At 35.3% G+C, this 18,178-nt stretch overlaps 1 protein-coding gene across 4 annotated transcripts in view; it reads right to left on the reverse strand.

Moving 5' to 3' along the window:
• The window catches only part of ERBB4 (erb-b2 receptor tyrosine kinase 4), a 1,164,764-nt gene that overhangs the window by 160,595 nt on the left and 985,991 nt on the right, over nt 1–18,178 (reverse strand). For all 4 annotated transcript variants that reach the window (XM_004767012.3, XM_004767010.3, XM_004767013.3 and 1 more), the window contains exon 20: nt 4,200–4,385. In XM_004767012.3, coding sequence (XP_004767069.1) covers nt 4,200–4,385 — 186 coding nt within the window. The remainder of the gene's footprint in view (nt 1–4,199; nt 4,386–18,178) is intronic.

Consider the following 18,178-nt stretch of genomic DNA (forward strand, 5'->3'; position numbering starts at 1 on the left):
GCACCAGGAAGGCATATTGCATTGCATGAGCATTAAATAATAGTATATTCTGCTCTGCTTACCAGATTAAATTAAGTTCCAAATACAGTGTATGCAGAATGAATATGGCTGCCTATAAGAAGAAAACCATTTTAGTGTTTAAATTTGTGTTTTCTATGATATAAAATTTTATAGAATGATGTGCCATTGGAAGAATGGAAAGAAAACTGGGAATATGGGTGAAATTTGAAAAAAAATATTTTCTCCTTATATATAAAAATATAAATTAGTGGTTCTACTATTTATTTACTAGCTTTGTGAATTTAATCAAATAACTTACATTCTCTATGATTTTATCTGTGAAAAGAAAATAATAATGGCACCTCACAGGTTTGTAATGAGACAAATTAATTAATGAATAAAATATGCACAGTAATAATTTACAAAGAGTAAGAGCTGCTTGATGTTAGCTATAATTATTATTGTCCTATCTATTGTTGTATTTTCCATAGGAATGTTATAACTCAAACATACATCAGTCATTTGACAGTATCATCCCCAATCCTTCCAGCTTTATCAGTGAAAGAAAGGATGTAGCAAAAGCAAAGTGGGTCTTGGAGCAATTATGATGCTTACTTTCATGAGCCTTTCTTGGAGAGAATTGAAAACAAAGAAAAAGTTTATCTAAGTTACAGAATAGTGTAAAGTACTTGTGTTTACTAAGACCATCTTACTTATATTTTGCAGACATTTTAAAAATAGTTCTCTGTTGGGGTGCCTGGGTGGCTCAACGGGTTGGGTCTCTGCCTTCGGCCTGGGTCATGATCTCAGGGTCCTGGGATGGAGCCCCGCATCCAGCTCTCTGCTCAGTGGGGAGCCTCCCCCCCCCCACTTCCTGCCTGCCTCTCTGCCTACTTGTGATCTCTCTCTGTCAAATAAATAAGTAAGATCTTTAAAAAAAATTCTGTTTTGAGGCTTTCAACCTACAGCTAATAAAAGAGTGTTTTTAAACACTCTCCTTTATTCTAGGATGAAAGTTCTAGGAGCTGAGCCAGAAACTTGCATTGGGCTGTTGTATTTAATCTTTGCAAACCACTATGAGGAAGTATATTAGTTTTTTTATGGCTGTATCTAATTACCACAAATTTAATGGCTTAAAACAATACACATTTATTTTCTTATAGCTGTGGACGTCAGAAGTCCTGAATTGGTTTATAAATTGGAATAAAAAATCAAGGTGTATCAGGCCTGGACCTTATAGGGAGAAACTATTTTATTTCTAGGGGTAGACTCTATTTTCTGGCTTGTGGCCCCTTTCTCCATCTTCAAAGCACATCATTCCCATCTTTTTATCTTCACTTACTCCCATTTATAAGGATTCTTAGATTACATTGGGCCCATTTGGATGATCCCGGGTAATCTCATCTCAAGGTTCTTAACTTAGTAACATTCACACATTCCCTTTTAACATTTATAGTAACTTACTCACAGATGCTGGGGATGACACTTAACGTCTTTGGGGGCAGGGAATTTCAGCCTACCAGAGGTGGATACCATTATTTTCATTTTGCAAATACGAAAAAAAAAAAAAAGTAGTGATTATGAACTCTTAATACACTGAGAAACAAAATTCCAAAAAGGCTAACTTACTCAACTCACAAAACTTAAGTGATCACCATCATATTACTGTAGGTCCTTCTGACCCTAATGCTGTTTCCACCACACAGTTCTGCCCCTGAAGTAGGAAAAAAGACAAAGGATGGGTTCCCTCCTTATGTGCAGATATTTTCATTTTTTATATGAGTTAAAATATTTATTAAATGTTTACTGAATGGCTACTATGCCAATTTCTGGTGCTAGGAAGAAATATGAGTCAGAACTTTTCCCATGTATTTAAATACATGTAACTCTTCAGTCTACATTAAGAGTCCCAACCAAATTCAACTACCTAATTGAAAGCCTCAGTGTCATGTTTGATACACCTTTGCAATTTGCTATGTCTGGAACTGAACTCTCAAATTTTATTCTATAATCCCTCAGTATTCACCAGCTCAGGAAACAGCACCACCTCACTCCCCCACAATTGATCAGTATTACAAATGCCTATATTTATCTCAATAATATATCCTAATCATATTTACTTCTCCTGTTTTCATTACATCCAGACTTCTTACTGGTATTTGCATTTCCATTCTTGGATTGCCTTGCTCTCATCTCTGCACACAAATGGGCATGATCTCATTAGAACATAAAATACTTCGACACCTACTATATTTATAATAAAATCCAAACTTGTCATATCAGACAGGGCCCCCACACATCTTTCTCTGTTTAGGACATTTGTGTGCCTGTTGTCTTGGTGTAACTAGTGAAAGAGCCTTCTTTCACTCCTAAAATTGTCCCAGTTGGATGATAAATTACATGGTCACCATATCCAGAGGGTTCTGGTGGAATCTTTCCTCTGCCTAAATTTTCTTCCCATAAGCAAACTCTTCTCCCAGGACTTAATAGTGTCTGTGTTAAGTCTCTGCTATAAATATTTTTCTTCAAAATCTGAACCAAAGTATTAAGTATACTCCTATACTTAATTGTTTCCTCTATTGACTATTCATGCCATTAGGGTATACAAAGACAACCATGCCCATGTCCCTGTTATTTGCCCTAAACACTTCAGGCAGCATAGTACCTGACAAATGAGAAGTGTCTACAGATTTTTATTAAAAGATTAATGACTAAGTAAACTTTCCATACAGTCAGATAGTTTTATAAACACTCAGTATAACATTTAAATAATAAAAATGTGTTTAGGATATTAGTGACTAAAACCAATATAGAATCAGAAGAAGTTGCCTCTGTTTGGAGAAAAATGTTGAGTAGGGAAGGTTCTATAAGGGAAGGAAGCCCAATCAGTGTTGATAGATGGAAAAGATCATGTTATGTGATCAAGAAGCTATGAGGAAAGATTTCTAAGCAGAAAAGCTGGCAGTCACAAAGGCAAAATGGTTTAAAACAGTGTGATTATTCTGGGAACTCAAAGTAGTTTCTATTATTAGAGTGTACAGTCTTGCATAAATGATATATTAATGTCATGAATCCCTAAGGAAAAAACCTAAATTATGAAGAACACTGCAGGAAACAGAGAACAGCAAAGAAATTTGAACCTTACTTTTGTTTTCGTCTATAGTGTTAGGATGATTTGAAAATTTCTATTGCCTGTTTAGCTCACCTTACAATTCACTGAAGTTTAGATATATAAATCGGTTTTTGAAATTAAGTCAAATTTGATGTAAATAAAAGTTGAAACAGAGAATTAAAACTCATCTCAGAACTATTTATCTAGGAGAAAATTTTCAAGAAATACTCTAGGTATAGATAATCAATAAATATGAGATAAACACATAAATGAGTTCTTTGGATATAAAAAGTCTACAACAGAAGTTTCACACTGGTGGACTTCAGGACATAAATGCTTTATTTGGCTTCCAGAACAATTCAAAAGTTTGAGCCAAGTTTTAAATTTGGAGAAGTCACATTAAAAAAAAAAAATCCAGAATTCTGGCCCCTCTGAAAAATTGGAAGACCTCATGACTTTGGTGGGAAAAAAATGCAGTCCTACAGAGGGCAGTAGGTGTTCTCCAGCTCATCACAGATGGCCGTCCCTATCACCCCAGGTGCTGAGATCCATGGCACTTCCGTTATGTACGTTACATGCCATGCCTTGCATGAACCCAACCCCCCAACCATTAAAGACTAATTGAGAATTATCAAAATGTCTAGGAAAATATTTAAAACTTGTTGATCTGTAATACTGAGAACTGAATGTACCCACTATCTTAATAAAATCATCTAAAAATGGAACAATTCAGACATTCAATCTTTGTTTTCTTGGATTTTGTTATTTAAATTATATTTAAAAAGAAAACAAAAACCAAACAAATTTGGTATAACTTTTTCTTTTTTTTCTCCTGACCAGTAAGCTATTTGTTTTTGCATCTGGTCCATATACCACAGTTGGCAGTAAAGTAATCCAAAGATGTATAATATGTGCTTGATCTGTGCTTTGAATGCAAATACTTCCCTATATCTTCCAATATGGCAAAAGCAATTTATTTTACTTAAATCTATTGAAAGACTAAACATATTTTCAGTATCCATACTACCCTAGAATAGGAGAAAGCAAGTTAGGGGAGTTATCTCCATGGGAAGTGTTAGACACTTACCTTAGCTATCTGGACACACCAGTTAAGCAGCAGCTGGGATCCAATGTTATCCTTGTGTTCATGGACATAATCCAACAGGCATCCATGGGGCATAAGCTGTGTAACCAGCTGAATGGTTGGGCTCAGACACACACCCAATAACCGGACTAAGTGTGGATGGTCCATACTTGCCATGATCAAAGCTTCCTATAAAAAAAATTAATAAATAACACCATCATTTCAACTCAAATTTCCTTGTAGCTCTATATTAATGGTGCTGATCATAATTTTGAAAATGTACTCTCATTCAATGGAATCAATTAAAAATGAAAAGACATTAATGCAGCTATTATATTCTTAAAGTGATTTAACTCAAGTAAAATTAAGTGAAAAATAAAGATGACACTTTTGTTAAAATGGAAAATGTCATAGAATTAAATGCATATAATATTAATGTTAGTGTTTTCTCTTTTGCAAGATGCACAGTATTTGATTTTATTTACTGCTAAATTAGTTGATACTGAAACCTAGCTTATACTGTGGATTTTTAATTTTTGGTCTTTAGTTCTAGAATACAATAATCTATACAAATGCAGTTATTTGAATGTTGTAAAAGGTGACCCAAAGTTAATTCATCCATTATTAGTATGGATTTAGAGAGCATACACAGATATAATTTATAAATTATAAATATCAAAACTTAAACAATTATAAGCAATATGCCATTGTGAATTTATGCAGAAAAATAAGCCTTTTAATAAGACATTTTATTCCCTAACTTTATCTTTATTCAAATTTATTTCATTTCTAAAATTATAAGTGATGTATTATTCATAGAATCATAAAATTTGAAAGCTAAGTAAGACTATAAAAAATTGTCTACTCCAACTTTATTATTTCATAAAGTGAGAAAACAGCTCTAATTTCTTTATCATAATCATGTCACTTTGGTTCAATGAAGATAAAATTGGACATATGATAGTTAAGTAGTGCATCCTAAAGTTAGCCTCCAGTTAAAAGGTATTTTAAGTATCTTTACTACAATTTGAAACAGGACCTTACACACACACACACACACACACATACACACACACACAGGGGGTGGCACATATATGGCAATTTATTATCAATCAGTTTACACTGAAGCCATGAGGATTATTATTTATTGTAGCATTTTCGAATATTTTCTGTAACTTTAAAATTTTTCAAAACAAAACAAAACAAAAAAACTTGAGGAGAGAAAGCTATATTGACCTTTTGTTTAAGATGTCATGGCAAATTGAATATACAAATTTATTTCCATTTCCTCTCAATTCCACTATACTAGCAATAAAGGAATCAATAAAGAGGAAGACACGAACAGTCATAGAGAGGAGGCAATGAAGATAGAATAACAGGAGTAGGATGTGGCTTACTAGTCGTAATCAATTCAGCATACGTAAGACACCTCAACCCTAATGCAGCAGGGAGGGAAACTGAGAAGAAATCCAATTCAGACCACATGTGTACACCACCAAAGGCACAGGTAGTGTTAGTACCACAAATCTCTCCAAATGGAACAGAGGGAGAAACTGACATCAGCAGGATCATTTCAAAACATATTTAGGAGGCACCTAAGAGTACAGATCTCCGCCCCTCTGTCAAAAGGACTGTGGATTACAGATAGTAGGCAAAAATGGAAAGAGAAGTACTCTGATGAAAATAGCAGGATTATGTGAATTTATATGTGGAGAAAATTGGGGCCACCTTCCAGTTCCTTCTCCTAAATGGAGCTGTGACTTCAAAATTCTGAAGCTTAAAACTGTTTAAACCTCAAATTACAAATCCAGCAAAATTTCAATTAAGTGGGTGGATATACAGATATGTTCAGGTATGTCTGTTATTAAACTTATCTCAGGGGGCTAAGTCTGGGTGTCTCATTCAGTTGAGTGTTGGATGACTGGTTTCAGCTCAGGTCATGATGACAGGGTCATGAGATCAAGCCTGGTGTGGGGCACTGGGCTCAGCAGAGAGTCTGCTTGAGATTCTCTCCCTCTGCCCTCCCCCCATATATGCTCCCCCCCCAATAAATAAACCTTTAAAAAACTACAAACTTATCTCACGTACTTCCTTTCTCTGTTAGATGTGTTCATTATATAGAGGGAGCCATTAAAAGAGGACATTTAATTGAAGAAACAAAAAATGACAGTGAAGGGATATTCCAGGATAAGAACTGTATAAGAGACCAAGACAGCAGTCAGTCCAGAATGGAGTGAGACACAGTGATCTGGAAAATGTAATCCAAGAAGATGGAGAAGATAGAATACCCAATGAGTTTAAAATGCATTTTAAATACATGTATATTTGGCACAAGTTGAAGGTCAAATTAGGATGGATGCACAGAAACCTAAGCAAAAGTAAAATGAAGAAATTGATTTGATGTGCAGTACAAGACATACACAAGAAAAGAAAATCATGTATTCATTATAAAGCATTACTGGGAATAGTTACATAAGCGTAAGGACATAAATACAGAATGTTTAAACATACAAACACCATACTACTATCCTGGAAAATGAAGGGAAGGGAGGTATACTATAATTCTGCAAGGGGGTGATGGGAAGAAGGTGAAAGGTACATTCCCGTTGCTCCTGTCACTAACTTACCTGGTGACAAGTTAGTATATGATGCATCAAATGGAAAAATCAAGAGTTGACAATGTAAGCATAATATTTAGAAACAGAATTATATGAAAAAAATAAATTGCTGAGAAATTGTAAGTGATTACTTTGGGCAGTGGAAAACAAGCAGGAAAAGGAATGGACAGTCACTCTGGACTTCTGTCTTTTATTATTTGCCTTATAGAAGTACTTGATTTTTATTATTATTACCTTAGAGCTATTTGAGAGGACATTATGAACTCTTAATCTCCCCTACTGTTTTAGTGGTGTTGATTTCAGCTGAGTCTAAAGATTATTGACAATTATGGTGCATGTCTGATGGAGTATACCGATTCACTGGATCCAGCCAGCATCTTAGGTGAGGTATAACCTTTTACTTTTTTGAGCGAGGACGAGTGGGGCAAAATGGGCAAGTATCTTTGAGAAAGAAGGGAGATAAGGTCAAACAGAAACAAAAAGCTGGTAAAAAGGTGTCGGCCCAATTCAAAAGACTGTTCTTGAGCCTCTGTGAGCAGAAGTTGAAATTGTTGTTTTCCAGATGGCTTTCAAGTAGATGCTACAATTCCCCCTTCCTTCCTCAGTGGCCCCAGGGAGCCGGAGTCATAGAAGGGGGTAAAATACCAGTGTCTATGCTTCCTTGCTCAGCCCACCACAGCAAGGGCAGCCCAGGGGGCACTGAAGAGCATCACCTCTGGCAAGGACACTGGTGTCCTCAGGTGCTGGCAGTGGTGGTACCAATTCACAGTGCTAGGCGGAGGGCCTTTCTGGCTCAATGAGGAGAGAATCTCCACATGGGGGCCAGGCTGATAAGGAAGGACACTGCAAATATCACAGGAAGACTGTGACTGAGACATTGGTTTATAGGTACATATGAGGCACCCAGGAAGTGCCCGAACTATATGGGGGGACTCCTTTAGGGGTTGGAGTTTCCGCATAATCAGCCAGGCCAGAAATTTGAGTAATTACTATGAATAGGGCTCCATTTGGATCTAAAAGGTCGAAACATTTTGGTTTTACTTACTTAATATTTTAGTAAACATTTGAAATAAGGCAAATCCATGTAGTTATAAGGAGAGTACAGATAGTTATGTTAGCCAAGTAATACTGTATTGTTATTAATTAATTATTAACATTAATATTAAAAGTATAAACCAGAAGGTTCCTTCACTAAATTATGATATGCACACATACACACCAACAGATAAGCAAAACATGTAATCAAATTAAATATCTAATTTAATTAAGTACCAAATTAGATATTATCTAATTAAGTTAAATTTATAATGATTTCATTTTTTCTGTTTCTCTTCTAGTGGCTCTCAGTCTTTTATGAGCATAACCATCACCCAGGATTATCATTACAGGTAGCTATCCTGGCCCCACTCCCAGATAATCAGGGCTAGAAATAGATCAGGAATCTGCATTTGTAGCAAGCTCTCCAGATGAAGCTACTGTAGGAAATGTGAAAATTGCAGACCTCTGGAACATTGCCTTAAGATGTATCTATAATCCACTGCAAACATAGTAACTTGCAGTTGTGGTTTGATCCCCACTGTAACACTAGAAGCAGTCAAAGGACATAGTAATTCTCATCTGTGAAAGGAGAAAACCAAAGCTGGGTGGGCTTACTGCCCAGGTTATATTTGATAAGTACCAGGATCAGGTTTAAGGTTCAAGGTTTCTGATTCTTAGTGCAGTTGCTTCTTCTTATGATACTATACTTAATAAATTTCAGTTCCATCAGTACTTCGCACTGTAGATGCTTATCTGGTTAACAAGAAGACACCTCCAAACACCTGAAGAATTGGGTCAAATTGTACTATATTTCCTGAGGAGCAACTAAAATTAAACAATAAATTTGCATTAAAAGATAAACTGCCATCACTTATAATATGCTTTCCGAAAAAGCCAAAGAAAACATGTATCTCTGATTTCCTGAGAGTATTCCTTGGTACAGACCATTTCTTGGGAAAGAAGGTGATGGAATTTAAGGTAAAAGAAAGATTTAGGGGTTATTTCAGGCTTCATTTTCAGGGTGAAATACCTAAACAATTTTTTTTTTCTTTTACAACTCAAGGAGTAATGATAATTCCATTCTAAATATGCCTGTGAAAAGTTTACATCAGAAGAGTGTAAAAATGTCACATGAAAGTTCTCTTTGAAAAAATCTATTAGTCAGTCCTGGCAAAAAAGCTGGGGTTGTATTAAGAAAAATTGCTCATCACACTACAAAGGGTATTTGAAACCAAATTGCAGAGTATTTGCATAATAGTTCTCTTTTTTTGAAAAAGAAAAGATGAACAAGACACTAATTGTAGGTTTTATTTTTTTCATAAAGGAAATCGCAGATGGCTTTTTTGGGGGATAGGGAAAGAGATAAAGAAAAGAGAACGTGGATTCATTTAGAGTGATGAGTGGGATGGAAAGGGAAAAAAATTCCAATATTTTAATAATGGAGTGTTGGATTTCAATAAATTGCTCTGTGTTGAAGTTAATAATGTCCCCTGTTACCTATCGCTGTGTGGGGCCTGTGGAAGCAATTTTGGAATCTTTGCTGCTGTCACTAGAAAATGTCACCGAAGGCCACTGGAATAAATACAAGTTGACAGGTGCATTATCTTTTTTTTTTTTTTCCAGAAAAAAAATTAGTTTCTGTCTTTGTTTTCCCTTTTGCTTTGTAAAATTTTTTCTTGTAGGTGAATTAAAGAGTTTTCTCATTGGACAGAGGGGAAGGATGTTAACAGGTGCTACACTGAAAACTCTAAAGCAAGAACATTTTTCTTTATAATGAGTCTGGTTTGAATAAGGACACCTTTTTTTTTAACTATCAAGGGGCGAGCAGGGCATAGACAAAAAGCTCTGAAGCATGTGTGCCATTATTCTCTCGCCTATGCTGTTTGTGTCTCCATTTGTGTCTGAAGGGAAGGTATTTCTGTACAAAATAAAAATAAGCAATACCATTTGTCACATTAAGGTATCATTTTGCCCAGCCTTCAGATGTTTATACCTTGCCACTTAAACTTCTTTTCTCACTCATGCTGGTTAGTGGTTTCACAAAAAGTAAAAAAGAAAAAAAGCATATGGCCAGTGAAAACTTATGGGCTCTTTTGTTTCTTAAAAATGTTAACTTCAGCCAAACTTTCACAGTTTCATTATGTCTATGGACCATTACTTCAATACCCTCCAGCTGAAAATGGGTAAAATCTCATTGCATCACGGATAAGGCATATAAAAAGGGGGAGAGAGGAAAAGAAAAAATAGACAATTAATGTAGACATAAAACTGTGTTTAATGCAACAGTCAGCAGATTTGTGAATGCTGGGCACAAATGCCTCCGCTATAGATAGCGAGGGTGATGGGGATGAAGAAAACAAAGGCGATAATGCTGACAGCAGTGATGAAAGATGAAATAAAATTATTGGTCCATAATAATGTTTTACAAACATGTTTTGCTGCAGATGGTATCTAGATAATAAAATAAATGAAATCTGCATCTGTTTCCTCACATCTAGAATAAATAATAATTTACTTGTGTGAGTAGGTGAACAGCAACTAGACAGACTCAATGGATATGCCATAAAGTTTAAGTCTGTCCACATTGCTGGCTGGGCTCAGCATTCTTTTCTAATCTCTGCATCCTGTGGGTGGGCATGAACATTCAAGATTAGGATCCTTCTAACTTTCGGTGTTGAAAGTTTTCCATCCCCATTCTCCACCATTCACCCACTCAGAAGCTGGATATCAGGTTCAGACACTACTAACTGTGCTGCACAATGAAGAACTTCATGAGTAATTCTTCTCTATGTAGATTTCTGCTTTCTGGCTGGGTTTTCTACATTCCCTTACCCCTGGGTGAACTGATTATCCCTTCATCTTTATGTTTTCCTACCCTTCTGTTACGCATTTCTTCACTTAAAAGTATTGTGGACCTGCCACGTGCTTGCCACTGGTACTGAAGTTGGGTCTATCATGCCATCTCTATTGTCATGAAGCTTTCACTCTACTGGGAGAGGCAACCAATATACAGGAGAAACAAATATAAAACAGATATGGAAGTAATATTAAGTCATATTAAAGGTTATGGACAAAATAAATAGGATATTGTAATATTAAAATGGTGGCTACAGAGCAACTTTAAATAAAGGTGGTCAGGAACTGTGTCCTGAGATCTGAATGATAAGAGGCCACACAGACACATAGAAGAAAAGAGTGAAAGAGCTAGATGAATTTGGGAAGATCTGCTAAGACTCAAGTGTCTGGAATTTGGCAAAAGCTCTGATGGCAATGAGATGAGACTGGAAATGCAAGTGGAAGCCAGATCAGGAAAGATTTTGCAGTAGAGGGAAGACTGGATTCTTTCATCATTTTTTTAATGCCTGCTTTCAGTTATGCTTCATTTACTTCTCTCTCAGCCTGAACTGCACTGTTGACTATTGCAGTAAAGCATGTACCGTCATCATATAATTTTGTCCCCTTGATATTCCCATTGTGCTACTCCTTGGCCAGAGGCAACTCCCAACATCTTAATTTTCTTCAAACTTTCAAGTATTGTTTGGGAAAGGAATCAATTCATGGAGCTTTGTCCTAAATCTCCTGATCTGATCCTCCCAAAATAGCCCTTGGTTATCTTTTTAATTTCTTATTGACTCTATTACATTTATTATGATGTGTATCTCTGAGTAGGAAAAAAAAAAAAAAAACAACCCACAAATAACAAGAAAAACCTTCTGCCCTTCACAATATATACTCTGTTTAATATACTCTTGACATCCTCTCATTTTGTTCCTGTGAATGATTTTGCCATTGTTTATCTCTAATACAACTTCATCTTCACCTCATAGTGGTACCTTCACTCTATCTGTAAGAATACTTAGATATCCTATATTCTAAAAATGAAAGTTCCCTAAATATTTTCCATTTCGTTTCTTTGGCAATATTTACCAATTTAGTAAATTGATATTTCTTCATTTTATAGTCCTTCATTCTCTAAAACTCTAGTTTTTCTGCAACTTAATGCATTCTAACTGTTCAAATCACTCTTGAAAAAAGCACCACTAACCTCCTTTTTACCAGTCTCCCATTTTTACATTTTCCTGAGTTTGTACATTTCTTTTAACCCACTTTCTGCACTGTTTTATGTCATTGACCATGCTACCTTTTGAAAATCCTTTCTGTGGCTGATGTTAATATTTTATTCTATCTTAAATCTTCAGTCTCTCTGAGAACTTTCATTACAATTACTGGTACCTGCTTTTAGCTTTTTCCTTCCATACCCTCAATGTGGAAATGCTACCATGACTTTGTCCCTAATATTCTTTCCTTTCATCTGTAATATCTTGCATTTATCTATTTTTACAATTTTAAGAAATTTGACACAGTTATCAAAAATATATGGAGTCCACTGTAAAGGTGTGTGGTTTTTCATGATTTGATTTAGTCTGAAGCTCTAAAAGTAGCAATGCTATTTATAGGCTAGAAAACAAAATCCACTGTAGTCATATCCAAAATATCTGTGTAAGATATCTGTCCAGAACAGGACTGGAAGAGATTATGCTGAGTGAAATAAGTCAAGCAGAGAGAGTCAATTATCATATAGTTTCACTTATTTGTGGAGCATAACAAATAACATGGAGGACAAGGGGAGATGGAGAGGAGAAGGGAGTTGGGGGAAATTGGAAGGGGAGGTGAACCATGAGAGACTATGGACTCTGAAAAACAATCTCAGGGTTTGAAGGGGTGAGGGGGTGGGAGGTTAACCAGGTGGTGGATATTGGAGAGGGCATGGATTGCATGGAGCACTGGGTGTGGTGCAAAAACAATGAATACTGTTACACTGAAAATAAATAAAAAATAAATAAAAAAATAAAAAGATATCTGTCAAAAATATCTCAAACATAAAAATTTTGCTATGCCCATACTCTAAGCTTTCTTTTCCTTACGTGTAATTTCAACTGTCATCTCTGAGCAGGAACAAATATCTCTTTATAAATGTGTATCTCCTTTTTCATTTTTATTATTTGTTAAATGTCTGCCACCGCTGATGATCTCTCTGAAAGTAGTAATATTACTTTATCATATTCATTAGTCTATTACCAAATTCTTACAGAGTATATAACTCATAGTAAGAAAGTGATATAATTTTCTTAATAAGTGAACAGAATCTTTATTATATTTATTATATTCCTCCCTTCCCAACCTACTTCATCCCAGGAACCAACCCACATTTCAAATGCTTCCTAGTCATCTTGACACAGATATCCTACTGTACCCTAAATTTAAGGCGCAAAGTAAATTTCTCTGTAAGAGCTTGTCTGCTAACTGCTAATTTTATAAGTTTCAGAATATTTTCCAATTTGGGTTTTGAATCTTAGATTCCTGTTTGCCATTCTTTTCCCATTGTTTTATAATCTACTCACTTCAAATATTTTACCAATAATTAATTGTTTTTTCCAATGGAGTTCAAATCTATATGGTTCTATGCATTTTTATTCTGACCTCTACTTTAGTTCAGACTTTCATCACTACTACAAAAAGGATGCTGATTTTTTTCATTACCTCCAGTCTATTTTTGCTATAACCTGCAAAAAACTTAGGCATTTTTGTGGTGCCATATGGAGAGCTTTAACATTGCATGTACTCAACAAATATTTGTTGAATTAAATTTGACATGTTGAAAATGATAATAAATCCTATAGTAATTCTATAATAAAGGAATTTAGACTTTTCTCTCAGCTATGATGCCAATGATTTATGGGACTGGCCTGCTATTTTTTTCCCCCTCCATATTCATTCTCCTTCCTTCTTCACTTTTTCATGTGTCCAGTGAAACTGAACAAATAGATGACAACAGGATACCTTGTCTCCTGGCTTTTATTTGGGGTCAGCCAATGAAAAGCAAGAGCAGAGTATTGATGAGAGAAGAGAATGAGGTTAGTAAACTTCACCCTTCACTTTCCTGCAGTCCTCAAAGGCCACGGTTGCTGTCAGATCAGGGTAACCTTCCCTTTGTTCTTTCATGCCTAGAAGTTCCATTATTTGTCTTGAGATAGTTCAACAATCCTTGTTGGTGTTCCTCAAACCTGCTCATACCTTTATTAAAACCCCTTTGCTTAACTCTGTACCATTACTCCAACTTTGTATACCATGTGACTCCTGCTGGGATCTGATGCAGTAATCTTGGACAAATAACCTAACATGTATTTGTAAAATGATAGTTTGGGTCACTGATGGAAAACATGGCATGTATGCTAATCCAATACCCACTCCCCTTGCCCATGGCAAACATTGATAAAGAATCCTAAAATATGTTCACACTCTAATCCTAGGAACCTGTGAATATTACCTTATTTGGGAAAACGGTCTGTACAGATACCATTAAGTTAGGGATTTTGACAAGAGGAGATCATCCTAGGTTATCCAGGTGGGCCTTAATGCCACTACCAGTATCCTTATAGGAGAGAGGCAGAAGGAGATTAGAGATACAGAGAAGAAAGCACCATAAGGAGAAGGCAGAGATTACAGTGATGAAGCCACAAGTCAAGGCTCAGCTGTGGCCACCGGCAGCTAGAGAAGGCAAAGAACAGGTTTTTCTCTAGAACTTCTAGAGGGTATGCCGACCTACCAACACCTAGATTTCAGAAATCTGGCCTCCATAAATGTAAAATAACATCTTTCTGTTGTTTTCAGTCACCAAGTGTGTGTTAACTAGTTCTAGCAGCCACAGGAAACTGATAAAATTACTGTATTCCTTCCTGTCTGGACCGAAAAAAGACTCCCAGTCCTTCTGAATCCCATTCTTTAAGCAACTGAAGCCAGTTTATTGGGAGGTAAAGGTGAGATTAAATATCCTTGCCTTGATTTTATAGATATTTCAAAAGTTAATGTTGCTACCAAACCTTATTTGATTTGGATGCACGATATTAGTCTAACCTAAATGATGCGGATACTTTTAATTTAGAAATGAACATGCATGTATAATAGCTAAATTATATGGTATAGGCAAAGAACTTATCACAATGCCTAGTGGACTTTTAAAAAATTCAGTTAGTATTACATTAGTATCAAATCAATTCTGTCAATAGGGAATGTGACTGTTGAGTAGGAAAGGCAGAGCCAAGAGTCTGGGAAAAAAAAAGAAAAAGAAAAAAAAAAGCTTTAGCTACAGGGTAACTGGTCACTTTAATTTTTTCTAGTCCTTTATGGAGCAGGGAGCTGTGGGGGTTATTTGGAAAGGAAGGCAGGAAAACCAACCAAAAACACCCCAAACATCTTTTTTTTTCTTTTTCTTTTTCTCTTTCTCTTTTTCTTTCTTTCTTTTTTTTTTTTCTGTCAGCAGAATAATAGCTATTATTTTCTATTTAAGTTCACAGAGAGCTAGAAACATCTTCTCCTACCTTCAACATAAAGTAGTCATGAAGAGTTAGGAGAAGGCCAAAAGTAGCTTATTGAGTTGCAAGAGAACTTCAAGGACTACATAAATTTGTTCCATAACAAATAGTAGCCATGATAGCAATAATAACAGTAAATGGCAATCGGGATTAAAGAAAATAATAGAGACCAAGAGGTCCTAGTGGATGCTGGTAGTTAGGGCAGAAACACTTTATAGCTTACTGATTAATCTTAGCAAAATTACAGGAAAAGAAGCACAGAGGTGTCGGTAACAGCTCAGGACTGATATGGAAGAACAAGTTCAGCAACAGCCAGCATGGATATCCTGGAGAGAACACTGCAATATGCTATCGAGAGTGAAAACACAAACATACTAGACCTAGAATAAATCATCCAAGCCTATGGATTCTACCACCAGGGGGGAAGGAATAATTATCAACTTCCAAATAACATTTATTGATTTTGTTTTTTTCTCTTTATAAATGAAACTCAATTTCTGTAAGACATTTAATCTGTAAGATCTGTATTTAGTTCAGCTATAGATTTCAGTTGTTAGTAAACATTGTCCCTCTAAAGTTACTTGTTAAAAAGAGAAAGTCACATGCTAAGGAAATTCATCAGGTCATAAGAATAACTGCTACTTTTTTGAATCGTGCCTGGCACAGTGCTGCTGGTTTTCCACATTAACTCATGTAGTCCTCAGGACAATCTTGTCCAACAGATATTATCATATCTAACTGATAAGGAGGCAAGTTTGAGAAGGATAAACAATTTGCCAAGCTAAAGTTAGGAAGTAATCAAGCTGGGATCTGAATCCGGTTCTGATTATATTCACAGCCAAGTCTCTTTCTACCATGTTATTGCCTCAGGATCTATTAATGTCTAGGTTACCAGGTAGACACAGCAGATTTGGTGCTCATTATCTTAGTGATGGGAATATCACTGATAGGAATTATCACTGTAAGATTAACCTGTCAGGAATAACCTGATAGGAATTGTCACTGTAAGATTAACCCATTAGCAGAATCTTTATGAAGTGACATTCTAATAGGTACTCACCCCCCCCCCTTTTTTTTTTTTTTTGCTTAAATCAAGTGAGTACAACTTATTCTCAACTACTTGGAATTAATCTGGCAATAACAAAATCTAAATAGCCTTTGCAGGAGGGGCTAAGACTAACTCATATCTTTACTCTCATTTCTGCATAGGATAACTTGTTTCTAGGCATGTTCAATTATTTGAAAAAAACTAAATTTGACTTAACATATCAGAATCTAGTAAATTTGGTAATAACTCTTATTTAGTCACTTAGAATTTTATGAATTTCTACTTTGTATAATTAGGGGAATTAATACTCAATTCTACTTTCCTAGATACTATACCTCCCTTGAAGATATCTATTGTCTTCCTAATTAGCAAGAATAATGTTAATTAATGACAATTATACTAAAGGCATGTAACAACAAATGACTAAATAAAATTAGGGAAACCATCCCTTAATACCTAATAAAAAACTCAAATATACCTCTGATCAAGGAGCAGGCTGGATTGTGTTCCTTATGATTTACTCAAGATACAGTAGTGACTTTAATTAAATCTTCCATTTTTCACTTACTAGTCTCATATAGGATAATTCATATATAGAAATCATTTGTCTTATCATTTTTTCTTTCTTATCTCCTCTACTTTTTATAATGAGCTTAATTATTACCATCAGATATATTAAATTTGAAACTGTGATTTATATGCAAGTTCTTATATTAAATATTCATGTCAATGTTATTTTAATATTCTACACTGATCCTGATGTCAAGGGCATTCAGTTAGAGGCATTAACCAGAAAAAGTCTGAATTAATGTTATTTATGCTTTTGTGTTTTTAATACGTAGCAATAAATGATATTACCACCGACTCAGGCAAAATGAGTTAAAATGAACCCTGAAAGAAGATATATGGTATCACAGAAGACCCCTATTGTTAACTTATTTGCTTCAGGAGGCTATGAGTCAAAGGAATGTGTGTGGCTTTGTGGCTAGATACACACTGTGCAGGGGTTAGAAAGTAGCAGTGTGAAAAGAAGTACCTCATAAAGTATCTGCAAGAAGGCATCCAATCCTGATCTGACATTTGAAACCAGCCACTGAAAATTAACCAATATTTTAGAAATGGAATGGTATCTTAGATTTCTATAACGGCTACCGTAGAAAAGGTCAATTCATGGTCATCACATTCATCATCAGCAAACTCAAACAGTCGTGCAGAGCACTAGAATGCTTATTTTGCTATATATTACTTTATTAATAACTGTATGTAGTTTAGGAGTATTCACAGGGAATAGCTAGCTACTTATCTCCAGTATTGTCTAAGGGTTACCCTATACAATTTTGGTACCCTCCATGAGAGTACAAAATTTAAAAAGACATATTTTCCACTTTCAAGTAGTTACTATTGTAGTCGAAGTCTTTAAAATTGAGTGAAACTAGTTATGAACATGAATAATAGTTATGATAAATATTTATGATATAAGATTTTTATAATAATTCAGTGAAGACAAAAGAAACTGCAGGAAAACAAGAGCTTTGTTGGGAAGAAAAATTTGAGTGTGGATATTAGTATGTAGAAAGAACATGTTGTAAAAGAATAAATAACATGGGTCAAGTGGTATGTTGACGAGAGAGAGGTGTGGACACTAATTCATGCAAATTGTTTCCAGAGTCTGCTCTTTTACTAGCTACGTGATAAGAAGAAAGTTATTTACACTCTAAAAACCTCAGGGTCCCCAGCTCTATACAGCTAAAGATCAATAATACCTACCTATCTCATTTAACAACCACTTCACATAATATGTACAAAAGAGTCTTGTACAGAGTGGGGACATAACAGTTATACAATATAATTAGCTTCCTTTCCTTCAAAAATTAAGAAAGTGGGTTAAGTCTGCATGCGTACGGA

This window comes from Mustela putorius, unplaced genomic scaffold (genome assembly GCF_011764305.1).
Source record: "Mustela putorius furo isolate JIRA1106 unplaced genomic scaffold, ASM1176430v1.1 tig00000275_pilon_pilon_pilon, whole genome shotgun sequence".
Lineage (NCBI taxonomy): Eukaryota > Metazoa > Chordata > Mammalia > Carnivora > Mustelidae > Mustela > Mustela putorius.